Source organism: Tachysurus fulvidraco, chromosome 4 (assembly GCF_022655615.1).
Source record: "Tachysurus fulvidraco isolate hzauxx_2018 chromosome 4, HZAU_PFXX_2.0, whole genome shotgun sequence".
Lineage (NCBI taxonomy): Eukaryota > Metazoa > Chordata > Actinopteri > Siluriformes > Bagridae > Tachysurus > Tachysurus fulvidraco.
The window spans coordinates 24145643-24159751 of NC_062521.1; the positions used below are offsets into that span (position 1 = coordinate 24145643).

At 37.1% G+C, this 14109-nt stretch overlaps 2 protein-coding genes across 2 annotated transcripts; both read right to left on the bottom strand.

The window, feature by feature from the left end:
* Positions 1-2046: 2046 nt before the first annotated feature.
* hadh (hydroxyacyl-CoA dehydrogenase) lies at positions 2047-6470 on the bottom strand. Its single transcript, XM_027145784.2, has 8 exons — positions 6145-6470; positions 5288-5416; positions 5032-5189; positions 4778-4904; positions 3079-3168; positions 2733-2805; positions 2525-2641; positions 2047-2431 (listed from the first exon to the last, which is right to left on the bottom strand). The coding sequence occupies exons 1-8, from the start codon at positions 6259-6261 to the stop codon at positions 2313-2315; spliced, it is 930 nt and encodes a 309-aa protein (XP_027001585.1). The 5' UTR covers positions 6262-6470; the 3' UTR covers positions 2047-2312.
* A 1961-nt stretch (positions 6471-8431) lies between these two features.
* LOC113642355 (cytochrome P450 2U1) lies at positions 8432-13209 on the bottom strand. The gene is made up of 5 exons (XM_027145783.2): positions 12493-13209; positions 11016-11669; positions 10503-10664; positions 10115-10282; positions 8432-9365 (listed from the first exon to the last, which is right to left on the bottom strand). Exons 1-5 carry the CDS (start codon positions 12938-12940, stop codon positions 9187-9189), a joined length of 1611 nt encoding a protein of 536 aa, XP_027001584.1. The 5' UTR covers positions 12941-13209; the 3' UTR covers positions 8432-9186.
* Positions 13210-14109: the final 900 nt, after the last annotated feature.

Consider the following 14109-nt stretch of genomic DNA (forward strand, 5'->3'; position numbering starts at 1 on the left):
TCACTAGGGTCAATTTTGAACGACTCAGATGCTGCTAAAAGTGTCATCGATATTGAAAATAATAATAATAATAATAATAATAATAATAATGTTGAATCAATAAAATAATCTTTAAAATAATTCGGCTCCTAATTCGGCTCCACCTAAAAGACTTGGTTCAAAAAGTTGACTCTTTCGCAAATGATTCATCACTAGAACTGAAAATTGGTGCTCAGTACGATGATCTAATTTGCATATTAACAGGATCTCAGTCGGTTTGATAGGAGACGAATGTGGTTAAAAGCAGTAGAAAGTGTAGCTTGAACGCACACACACACACGAACACACGTACGTTTAGGCTTTATTTGTAACGTATGGATTTTAAAGACAATGGCATGCTGCCATCTAGTGGGGAAATTGGTGTATTAAGGCTCTAAACCTCACATCTGTGATGGAAAAGAAACTGTATGAAATGAGGTCCTGTGTAATGTGTAACTGCTGCACTTCATGTTTACTTGTTGAAGCTAGAAAAAATATATATATATTTCTAATCAATAGTTTGAAACACCAGGGATTTCAACAGACTTTTACTACAAAGCTAGTAGTACAAAATTTTATAGGTTACTGTAGAATTACAATATCTTCTCTGGACCTAAGAAACTCAAACGTGTACATATATATATATATATATATATATATATATATATATATATATATATATATATATATATATATATTTGAAATTGAGGTCATGTGATATATATAATATATAAATAATATATATTTTGTTTTGTTTTTTTACACATATAATGCACTTTTAATCCAATCCTGCTAAACAACTGGATTAACCAGTGGTTAAAGTTGCTCCTGCAAAATTTTACTAGATGTTTGTACTACATCACATGAAGCATGAAGTCTGAATCCCTTTTACACTAAGCAGAATGAAACATCATGCAGACATCAGACATGACCCCTGATGATTATCTGCCCAGAATGGCTTATTTTGAATTGCTGGTAAATATTTAATCAAGGCCAGACTGGTAAGTTTTAGGTCATTGGCCTCATGCATGGAAAACATCCTATCCACATTGCATTGGCTCCCAGTCCAATTTCACATTAATTCTAAAATACTATTGCTTACCTATAAAGCACTTAATGGTCGCACGACACAGTACCTGAGAGATCTTTTGGTTTTTTATGATCCATCACAGGAGGCAGAGCTTTTTCTTACAGAGCAAAACAGTTATGGAACAACCTTTTAATTTGTGTTCGGGACTCAGACACAGTCTCAGTGTTTAAGTCCAGGCTGAAAACACATTTGTTTAGTCTAGCTTTTTATGAATAGCTTTTCTCAGATAAAGGAGCAGATCTGGAGGGTTCATTGGCGTAAAGTGTTTAGTGAACTGGTTCAAGGTTTGCAGACTGTGGTACGCTTTACATCTCAGGAAGCCCTCATGTTTGTGTCACCTTCTAGCTCTCACACCAAGTCTTGTTATGGAGTCCCTGTCTGCACCCCCATTCCATTCATACCACATCACTGTAATATTTTCCCTGTATGTTCTATTTTCTATTTATTGTCCATAGTGTGTGTGCCCTGCGATGGGTTGGCACTCCGTCCAGGGTGTATCCTGCCTTGATGCCCAATGATGCCTGAGATAGGCACAGGCTCCCCGTGACCCGAGAAGATAAGCGGTAGAAAATGAATGAATGAATGAATGAATGAATGTATCTTTATGTCTTCATTTTTCTTCACTACATATGGCACTGTGTACGATCGTGTTTACAACAAATAATATTTGAATTTGAGAAATGAGTCAGTAAGTGAACAAAGACGATTTGGTTCACTTAAAAGAGTCGTTCAAAAGACTGATTCGTTCACACACGAAACATCACTGATTTCGTGAGAATCTTTGGTCTTGCAGGACAATTAATGAGTCTTTTATTTCACCTAAATGACACAAGCACTTTCATGTTTAAATAATATGATACACATATCTGGCATTTATAGTGACTTTACAAAAACAGACTACTTTTTCTAGTCAGTTACAGAACTTGAAGACTTTGATCTTGAAGAAATCACTTTTTTAATTGTAGCACTACATGCAAAACTAACACGGTATGAAGTGCACATGAATTCATGATGATCTGTTCTGAACATGTGTTTACAAAACAGCAAGGCACTAGTGTTCATTCTTTTTTTTTCTTTCACTATTGCATGACTACTGTTTAATGATCCATTAGTTCCTCATCAGCTCTCTGGACTTTTTGTTCATGTTTGTTTTTGTGTTTTTTTTAAACCAAGAATACAAAGTTCAGGTTCATCTCTGTTCCGCTTATTTGTACTTGTAGAAACCCTCTCCGGTTTTCTTGCCCAGCTTGCCCTCGGACACAAGCTTGTTAAGAAGCTGGCTTGGAGAAAACAGCGGGTTTTCTGGTTCCATCTGATACCAACCTATAACGACCCATTTGAAGTGAATTAGAAAAAGATACTACAGTTTTGTTAAATGTAAAAATAAAAGGATAACCCAATTGCATGAATGCTCACCGTCTATAATAAATTTAGACGTGTCCAATCCTACATAGTCCAAAAGCTCAAACGGACCCATGGGATAACCGGCTCCGAGCTTCATGGCCACATCGATGTCCTCCTTGGAACCGTGTCCTGAATAGACAGAGATATGAACACAAACTGTTGTGAAATAATGTATGCAGGCGTAAGTGTAAATCATCTTGAGCACGGGTAGGAAATGTACCTCGTTCGTGTAGTCGCACCGCCTCCATTAGGTAAGGCACGAGCAGCCGGTTTACAATAAAGCCTGGAGTGTCCTTAAACAAGAACAATACTGCATTACAGGTAGAACAGCTCACTCGACGCCTACAGTATTTACAATACAGCATCTCTCGATTTAGCAAAATGGTCACTCTAACTGCCTCAATATATATGTTTCTGTATTGGCTTATAAGATAGATTCAGAATAAATTCATTTTCCTCAGAATTGTTTTTTACTTCCTCACCACCAGCAATAAATCCCAATAAATTGCATCTAATTATAGCACATCAGCTATGAATGGCATCATGGATGTAGTTTCCAAACGTACTTTGCATGACACCGGATGCTTTCCTAACGCTTTGCCAAAATCGAGGAGTGCGTTAAATGTTTCTTGGCTTGTTCCTGGAGCCTGAATGACCTACAAGCAGAAAAGAGACATTTCAGAAAATGTAAAGCACTTCAACATGCAAAGTTTCACTTCTAATCTAACACACTGTGTTCCAGATAATCAGGGAGAGCTGCAAACGAATCGATGTGGCCCACTCTGTACATAACCTCCTTGAGTGACACCGTGTGAGCGCTGGTGTGTCCAGAGACTCATGAGAGTCAGTAGAGGTCATGTGATCTGTGGCAAAGATCCCACACTTCTTTTCCTTCATCTTGTATGAAACGATGCAGATATACACTTACAAATGTTTTGCCAAACCTCCCTCCTGCATGATTCATTTCAGCTGCAAGAACACTGGCTTACAGTCAAGTCGAATGCTAGTTGTGCCACCAACTGATGAACATTACTGATAAACAATTTACTATGACAACCAATAGTAGAAACGCTCACTGATGAATTCATAATACAGGGACTGGAGCCTTTCAGAGATAAAAATCACTGTATGTAACACCTACAGTACAAGTTTATGGCAGTGTCTGGAAACTTTAAGGAATTGCAAAAAAAACCTCAGAAGACAATTCCAGATATGATGTCAGCGATGGCAAAACATTAACAAAACCTATGGGCGTTTTTTTTTATTTTTTTTATTGCGGTCTCTCTAATGTTTCGTAACACATACAGAACGTTATGACAAGAGAAAACATGGCAGGACGTGTTGTGGGAAGATCACATGGGATGAATCCCAGCTTTGGAGGTACACAAACACGAATATTATTTATTTATTATTATGAGAACATGAAACGATTTAATGCATGGAACATTCGCTGCATCACTGTGCAACTTTCTGACATGAAGAACAAGGTATTGTGTAGTCTATTAAACAATTCTGCAGAGACTTAACTGGATCATTTTTGTACCGCGTGTTAATCTGAAAGGTCGGTGGAAGCTTAGTGTGTAAAAAATGTGTCATGTCAGAATGGTAGGTTCAAAGTTCATTACTGGTCACATACATATTACATACATGTGATTATAACATCACATACATATTACATACATGTGATGTAACATGGTGAAATGTTTTGCTTTGTCCCACAGTGCAACAACAAACAGAACCAACAACAAGGTTAATCTGTTTGCTACTTAATAATAATAATAATAATAATAAAAATAATAATAACAATAATAATAATATTGTGATTTATTATTATTATTATTATTATTATTGTTATTATTATTATTATTTTTATTATTATTATGTTCCTGTGGCACCAACACTGTTCCTGTGGCACCAGCAGCATAGAAAAATGTGTTATGGATGCTGGGCATGTCATAGCGCACAGACGCCTGTCAAACAGGGAGCTGATGTTATATATGGGTAGACATAAGATGTGCCGTTTTCACTGCACTCTTACAACTAAGGACTTTGCACAGTGCTCCAGTGCTATAAAAGTGTGGTTTTATACAACAATAACCATAATAACCCTTTCCAAAGCACCACTGAAGTAAAAACCGGAAGTAATATATCCCCTGGTTAAGCCCCAGCATGGCCACGCTTCTTCTGTTCAGCTCCTGATTAAGGTCCTTAATTAAATTCAAAATCAACCAAATAAATAGACACTGCATAATTAAAGGAAGATACCTCCACAAGCTTCATCATAGGGACGGGGTTGAAGAAGTGGATCCCTCCAAACCGGTCTAAGCGAGTCGTAGAGACGGCGATGTCCGCGATAGGAATTGAGGATGTGTTGCTGGCAAAGATGGTGTGTCTGATGAGAAACACAAGCACCCATCACTGCTTGTTTCATGATGTGAAATATACATGTTAATAATAGCAAGACTGTATGGTATTTAAACGAATGATAAGAATGAACTAAAAGGGATTGAAGCTCTCACTCTGGTGCCACTTTATCCAGTGTAGAGAAGAGGTCCTGTTTCACTTTGAGGTTCTCCACGATGGCCTCCACCACCAAATCAGTGCTCTGCACCACTGACGTAGCGTCTGTGCTCGTGGAAATGTTCTTCAGCACCTTCTGAACAAACTCCTCTCCAGCCTGTGGAGAAAAGGCACAGAATAGACTGGTTCATCAGGCTTCATGTTTCAAAGCTTCAGGTCATTTTTTAATCACTATGATGCCAGTAGAAATCTAACCTCAGGTTTATCTGAAAACTTCTTTTTAACTACTCTCCTCAGACTGCCCTCGATGCCCTTGGTGGATTTCTTCAGGATGTCCTCGGACATGTCCACCAGCACTACTGAATGTCCAGTCGCCGCGGCAACCTGGATGACGAACAAGCAGCAAAAAGCAAAATAAGTCAGAATTCCTTTAATAATCCAACGTATGGAGAAAAACCATGAGTATATACACACACAAGTGCTTTAAAAATAATACACAAATGTGACCTTTTCCTTTTCACACTATAAACTTAACAACTTTAAAATTGTAAATAACAAAAATAAATGCCTATTGTTAAAAATATAAGAATTGTTATATAAATGTGTATGGGTTTTTTTTTACTACTTTTCTTTTGTAGCTTGCATATAAGACAAAATGTATATAAAAAAGAAAATAATAATAATAATAAATTTAAATAAAATGCAGATTATATTGAAATGAGATAAAAGAGTCTTGATAAATGAAATTGAAATGTATTTTGTTATAATGGCTGAATCCCAAATCCCTCCTTAATCCCTACACACTTTATAACTTGGTCTTCTCCACACTATCTAGTGTACTACATGTACAATAAGGAGCTATTTAGGGTTTACCTATAAAACTTATATTTTAAAGTGCCACCTTTTCCATGCCTCAATGCAATCCGATGCAAAAGCGTATATCAACGTGTATGAGACGTGTTTTTCATGGAAATATCACGCATATGAAACTAAAATGGACTTACAATGGACAAGTGATCTGCTGCAAAGCTAGTGAGATATTAGCTTGCTAGCTAGCTAGCTAGGCTGCTTACTAGTTAGCCGTTAGCTTGTTTGTATGCTAGTTAGCCTACCTGAGTGATTCCTGAGCCCATTAATCCTCCTCCGATAACAGTAACATGTTTAATGGCAGCGTTTCGGAGTGTAGAACAGCTCAAAGCTCGGGTTATGTGGTGAGTGAAAAACGCCATGACTTTGTGTGACAGCAACTCTCCTCTAAACTGGGGGAAAAGTCAGCCTGGTCACGTGATCAAATCTCATCTCATACAGAGACTCAACCCATGTGACTCCTTCTACACTACCCTACTAACTAGTGATGGGAAGTTCGGTTCTTTTCCGCGAACTGGTTCTTCGGACAGTTCGTTTTAATAATCCAGTTCAATAATCCAGTTCACCAGTTCTTTTACGTCCTGACATAATAACGTAATTCACAATGACGTCATGACGTAAATTCCTTCATCCCGCCGCTGCCGGCATATATATCAATACAATCAATTTAACACATTTGAAAAGTTCTTTGTAATCATAACTTTAGTTTAATACGTTTCTTAAATTTAAGTTTTGCAACTAAAACACCCAGTACAGGCATCGATGTGCAAACGTGGATGTTTTACGTGTCTTAAAGATATAAAGTTAATAAACTAATCTTCATCAACTTCATCAACAAAAACTGTTTCTTTCGCTCCATCAGTTGTTTCAAAAACTAATGTAACTGAGTTAAACACCCATACGTTGATAAGACATTAAATCGTAACCATTTCCATTTGTTGCTGTATCAGTTCAGTGATTTACGCATGCGCAGTAACAACAGCTCATCGGTTCTCAGTATGTCGGACGCGTCCGAAAGAAACAGTTCTCAGTTCAGTGTACTGATGATTCGCTGTATCGGTTCTGTTACTCACGCATGCGCAGTATCAACAGCTTGAGCTCACAGTTCTCTCAGCACAACATGTCTCAGTTCAGTGTACAGGAGTTACATATACTCCGGGATATTAGTTTATTTAGAATCGGAGGGGCTGTCAGGCATGACAGCTTGTGGAGGTAGCTTGTGGATCAGCGCTGAATCAAGACGCGAACTGTTTAGAACGAATAAATCCGATTTGGTGAACTGGTTCATCCAGTTCACTAAAAAGAACCGGTTCAAAAGAACGATTCGTTCACGAACTGGCCATCACTACTACTAACTAGTGTACCATAAATCTGTAAGACAGATCTGTTCTTGCATACTGTTTAGTACACTAGTATCTGACTCAGGACACAAATAATAACCAGAATTATTTAATTTTTTTGAAAGTGCTGTCTAGTTTTGTGGGAAATAATGAGCAGGACTTGAAATTGTTGGATTTGTTCAAAATGATAAATAATAAATAAATCAATAAAAAATATGAAAATAAAATAAAAATATGAGATATTTAAGCATTAACCGTATACTGTTTTTTTTATTCTACTGAAATCTACACTGCAGGTGGTATTATTATAGCAGGACGATATTATCGATATCATCGTGATAAAATGTGACACGATACACTCACCTGAGATATTATAAGAAATGTTTTAATGATTATTCTTTCATAATTATAAACTGAATGGAACAAAATAAAATGAAGATGCTGATTCATTGGTATAGATTTTTTGTTTCCATATTTTTGGTAGACATTAAAATAAAGCTAGACTCAATACAATATAATGATAGGTTATAATGATAGACTGGTACTCTAAAAATCTTTAAGTATCATGACATTTTTTTTTCAGAATTTTTTGTTTAATACAGTTATATTGTTATTATTGTACTATATATATATATATATATATATATATATATATATATATATATATATATATATATATATTAAAATAATAACAATATATTGATAAAGAACAATAGATGTATTCCAAGATATAGACAATAATTTATGTAAATGTCTGAATAAAAGCTTACATATTACAATGTTGCGGAGAGTGGTAAATTATTCTATCTATCTATCTATCTATCTATCTATCTATCTATCTATCTATCTATCTATCTATCTATCGGTCATTTTTTAATACTATTATACATTTAAGTGAGCAACAATAATAAACATGCTGTCTCAGTTTTTTTTTATCCATTTATATCAGTGATAAAATAAAATCTTTACGTTCCAAGGCATGAAACATGAAAGGACACGGTAAATACCTTATTTATATATAAAGAGAAAAAAGTCCCATTTGATTCCATAAAGAGACTTTATGGAATTTGTGTGTGTGTGTGTGTGTGTGTGTGTGTGTGTGTGTGTGTGTGTGTGTGTGTGTGTGTGTGTGTGTGTGTGTGCATGTATAAATTAAATATAATTAAAACTATACATGAGTAATTAAGAGATCACCAGCATATTTTATATTTAATGTGATAATAAAATCATATCAGAAAGCTTTTAATTTGAAATTGACATTTTAAATGAAACATCATAAATGCTGTAGTACGTATGCATTGATCTGCATCTATAATACATTACTGCATTATATATTTACACTTGCATTCTATACAAATCCATAAATTAATTTTGAATGCTCTTAAGGCCACTTGTACTTCAAAATTCATATACAGCAGTTCAGAGTTTTTGATAAAACTGAAATTCATTTTGTTAGAGTTTGCTGGATTGTTCAGTAAGAAAAATCAAAACGTCCTTGTCAATGTCTGTTCTCTCATTTTATAGAAATGAATGAAAGATATGAATTAAATGACTAAAATACAGTATTCTAATCACAAAAAAATTAAAGCTGAAAAAATAAAGGGTAAAAGTATGAAATGTAAATTAATTGTATTAATACAATCATATTATGTCCAGGATTTTAGAAATTGGATTTCATAGCAGTAAAGTGCAGAAGGTGAACGAAAGCTGACATTAGAAATGAATACAAAAACCACAGACAACTGTAGTATGAATGTACACTGATTTTGTAAAGGAATCCGACACCATTTAGTGAAATGATTTGATACAATGCACAGACATTCTCACTTCATCACCTTCTTTTGCATGATTCATTGCCCTAAAAAGCATTAAGCTCATTCCAGCTATGAAAGAAACCGTTATCAATCCTGTGTTTGTGATTTTCTGAAGTGATAATGTCTGTTTCGGTTAACGTGGCGTTACACACACACTGAAGTGACAGGGAGCCAGCGTGAGGCCGAAGCGTCCGTGCATGGACAGAGGTTGGTGTCCCTCGGGGAGACGAAATGTGAAAGCCTGCATCAGGCTGGTGAACAGCAGGAAGAGCTCCATCTTCGCCAGCTGTTCTCCCATGCACACTCTCCGACCTGCGGACACGAGGATGACATCTCACCTTACACAGGTGACAAAACCCCAACAGAAATGGAAATGGCTGTGATTATTTTCTGTTCTTCACCTACTATATTTCTAAATTCCACCTCAATAAAGTCCATCCTTTCATCCATCCATCACCAGTATACAACCCTCATCATTTTTAAAGGAGAATTCTGTAGCATCTAGTGTATGAATTTTAAGAGTCGTATATATAAAAAAATCCCTGAGCAGAGTTTAGTGTAGTTTAGTTTAGTTGATGGTGTCTGTAACCTAATGACCCAGTGTTGATGTATTCATCCATAGAGACTTAAAAAAACTTTTGTATGTCACTCTGGATAAGAGAGTCTGCCAAATGAAGTAAATGTAAATATAAAAATAAGCCGTTTCGCAATCGATGGCAAATGTCGTCGAAAGCACATACTGTAACATGACATCACTAGCTTTAGCAGAATAGTGATTTTTTTTTAGTGTTAAAAAATAAATTGCAAAATTTCAAAGACATTTCATAGATGGAGTTTTTTCCATTTTTCATAGATGGAGTTTTTTCCCTTCTCCCTCTTTAAAAGCAAAGCTGTGAGTGTTGAGGGATTCACTTTACTTGTCTGCACTTCTTCTTTTTTAGTGTGAACATGCTACAATGGTGTAGAATAGTGCATATGTGATTTGAGATGCACCTTCTGGCTTCAGCTGCCAGCAAGAAGCATTTGGCATCTTCAGAGTAAAAGAAAAGCACAAACCATACCTATTCCAAATGGAATAAAATATTCCTTTCTAAGGAGCTGGCCTTCTTCATCCAGAAACCGTGAAGGATTGAAGTCATCTGGATTCTCCCATACAGTGGGATCTCTATGGACCGACCACAGGTTAGGAAGGATGACTGTGCCCTTAGGAATAGTGTACCCTTGTAATTCTGAGGGGGAAAAGAAAATAATTTAATCAATTCTTTTCACACATCTATTTTAACAATAGCATGCTTTTTGATCACATGTGAGGGGATTTTATTTCTGCTAAAGAAACATATTGTCTGGTTTTACTTCTTAGTCTGTGGTTTAGATCACACGACAATCACGTGACTGATTTACAGAACACGGGATTTTGTTTCTGCTAGTTCATTTGTTTTTCTTCCTAACCTGTAGTCTTGGAAGTCATGTGAGGGATAGCAAGAGGCACTACCACAGCCAGTCTCTGCACCTCCATGATAGTGGCCTCGGTGTAGGGCAGCGTGCCTTTATCAGTCAGTGACGGCAGCCTTCCACGACCCACTACAGCATCGATCTCTCGCTGGACATTCTCTAAGACAGCGAAGGAAAGATGATTCCTTTTAGCTCTGTGGCCACAAGGAGTAACTTAAAAACATGTGATGTTTAACCCAGTGTATGTTCAAAAGTGTATAATAAATAACTAATTAAGTAAATAAAAAATCAGAAGTGAGTATTTCCACACCTGTGTTATGATGTAATAATACTACTTAAAGCATGTCACTTAATATAGTGTTTTTTACAGACCCAGACATATATAAGAAATATAAGAAATATCATATTATAAGAATGTGTAGTAAAGCAATTCTAAATAAAAGCAGAATCATAGAATATTGTATCGCTACATTCATATTAGAAAATATTTGCGGTTAAAGGTATGTTTACCTTGGACATCAGGATGCAAACACATGTACAATATCATCCACAGGATACTATTAGTGGTTGTATCTGTCCCTGCAATAAACAGATCTCCTATTATGTAGAACAGGTAATCCTCGGAGAATCCATCCTCCTCTGACCCTCCTGTTTTCTGCTGCGTCAGCATCTCCACCAGATACATATCGATAAAATCCCTGGGGTTGTCTGGGTCCAGCGTGGCCATGTGTCTGGCTATAATCTTCTTCAGGAATGCTGTGATGTCCCTCTCCACTTGTCTGAGCTCCCCGAAGACGCCGAAGGGGAGGTAGTAGAGCCAGGGGAAGATGTTGATGAGCACGGCGGAGCTGTTCATGCTGATCTCCAGCCCATGGGCCATGAGGTTCAGCTGTTTACGGAACTCCTCATCCTGGTGGTGGAAGCGCTGACCTAGGCTGATCGAAGAGATTACGTTGGACACGGCATTGCTGATAAAAGGTGTCAGGTCCACCCCCTCTCCTCCTGCCTCCTGGTTTTGCTTTAGCAGCTCAGCCTTGACCATGGCAAATCCCTCGTGTATGCACGGCTCCAGGCTCAGCTTTCCCAGGCCAAAGTTTCGAAGAGTCATGTGGCAGAACTTGCGCTGTTTTCTCCAGACTGGACCATAAGGTGCGAACACAATGCCTATGAATGAGAAGAATTACATAGGTAATGTTTGAGAATGCTTTGAAATGTTGTTTTATAACCTATACCACTTGAAGCTCTTAGATGTCCATCACATTCCTGGAGGTTTAGCTTCGGTACAGCCTTCTCTATCTATGAATAATAGCCTTAGATTAAATACAAACTCATTTGTTTATGCCGGTGTACTCGTCTACATCTACAGATGGTTGATACATTAAGGGAAAAACCAGCAGCGCTGTTATGCTGCAAGATAACTAATTGTCTAGGTTCTTCTGTCTAAACTCTATCCTATGAAGAATCATTTCTATCCTGACTCAACCAACAGCTCATTAGCCTAAGATATTTATTCAATTTGGAGCTACTTAGTCAGTCAGTCAGTTAGTTAGTCAGTCATTCGTTCATTGAGTAAAATGTAACGCTACAACATACAGTTACTTTCTAGACTATTGTGAGCTTACAAATTGATGGCATTTGGCAGACACCTTATCCAGAGCAACTTACATTTATCTCATATACACAGCTGAGCAACTGAGGGTTCAGGGCCTTGCTGCGGGGCCCAGGAGTGGCAGCTTGGCAGCCGGGATTTGAACTCACATCTTTTGATGAGTCGTCCAATGCCTAGTCCTGAGCTACCACTGCCCCCAAATTGCACCAGTTTGTGGAAGAACCACATACAGGTCCACAAACATCTGGACGTCTAGTGTATTTTGGGATTAAATATAACCAGCACATAGATATAAAACAATTTTCTACCTTCGTGTGATACTATGTATATTGAGTTCACTCATGATGGCAGAATGAATGACAGATGAGCTTCTCTCACCTTTCCGCTTGGTCAGAATGGAGATCAGAGGGATGTCAGGTCTGTCAGAGAAAACCTCGGCGTTGTTAGACAGCGCCTCTCTGATCACCTCGTATCCGTTCAGCACCACGGCCAGCTGACTGCCCACAAACAGGCTGTAAATGTTACCGTAAACCTTGGACAGCTCCGTCAAACCGACCTGCGGGGAAATTGGGCTTGCGCTTGTCTTTTTATAGTCTTCAGCTTTTCGCACGAACAGCTTCAAAATGAACGGCGGCACGAACAACCTGCCAAAGTTCCCCACAATCGGAAGTGGTTTCGGACCAGGTGGGATGTTTACAAACAAGTGTTTACGTTGTCGATTCTTCTTCAGCAGGTAGAAAACAACAAGGATGAAAAGAATAAAAAATACAAAGGACAACGAGGGGAATTCGACTTCATGCCAGATTTGACTAAATACAGCCTCCATGATAATAATAATAATGATGATGATGATGATGATGATGATGATGATGATGATAAAGAAAAAAAAAACTTCTAACTGTTAGTTAGAACACTTCCGGTTAGTCCATAGGCAGATTGTTACTGATATATCCCAGTGATAGCTGACAGTCTTTTTAACATCATTTAAAACTCAAAGCTCATCATAAACAAACCATTTAAAATCGTCCGACGAGGCTCTCGCGCATCTGACACTCGAGTGTTTATTATTATACGCGTGTGTTTTGGACGTTGCGTGTTGGGGACGTGGTGAGATCTGCTGCTTTTCATTGGTTAGCGTCAGTTTCATGTGGCTTATACACGGGCATGTCTATTCGCAGACGTTGTCCAATCAGATGCCACCATAGATTTGACGCGTCAGCCGCGTCGCCATGTTGAAGAGGGCTTTCAGGTTTAGACAATGCTTAAATGTGCTAAAAGTAAAGAAGGAATTTTCTACAGCACAGAGCAAGATAATAAGGAATGATGATTATTGTTGTTGTTTTAAGTACAAACAATCTTTCATACCTAGATTCACTAGAAAGGTGTAACTCTAGACTAGAATTAAATAAAGAAAAAATAATAAACAAACTCTAGTTTGTTTATTCTTTATTTTTAGTTGTAATTTTAGGAGGGTCGATGTAATGTGTCATGATTTTAAAACAAATAAAAAAACAAAACATGTTGGGTGTTAAACAGTATTTTGTTTAAGTTTTTAGAATACTACATGATGTTCCCATAGCAAACACTAATGTTATTTTGATTAATGATTTCTTAAATTAATAAAGGGTTTACAGATTGACACTAGCAAAATAAATAATAAAACAGCTTTTGGGCATTTATACTAAAAGCTATTAACAAACTTCTGTATTTTATTTTATGGGGGAGTTCATGTAGGACATATGTGTGGACATACATGTGTGATTGGCTTCTCATCAGTTGATCTTGTTATAATTTTTTTAGTTTTTCTCCTCTGGATGTTCTGTGCTTGTTATAGTAACCGCAATAAATCATCCTTTAAACAATTATTGCAAATGTTGTTTGCATAGATGAGCTGTGTGATTTCTTCGGTTTCTGATCGATTAAATTACGGACTGATTTAGACAGTGTGATTTATTAATAATTCTTATTAACAAACACACTACACGCTCTGATTTG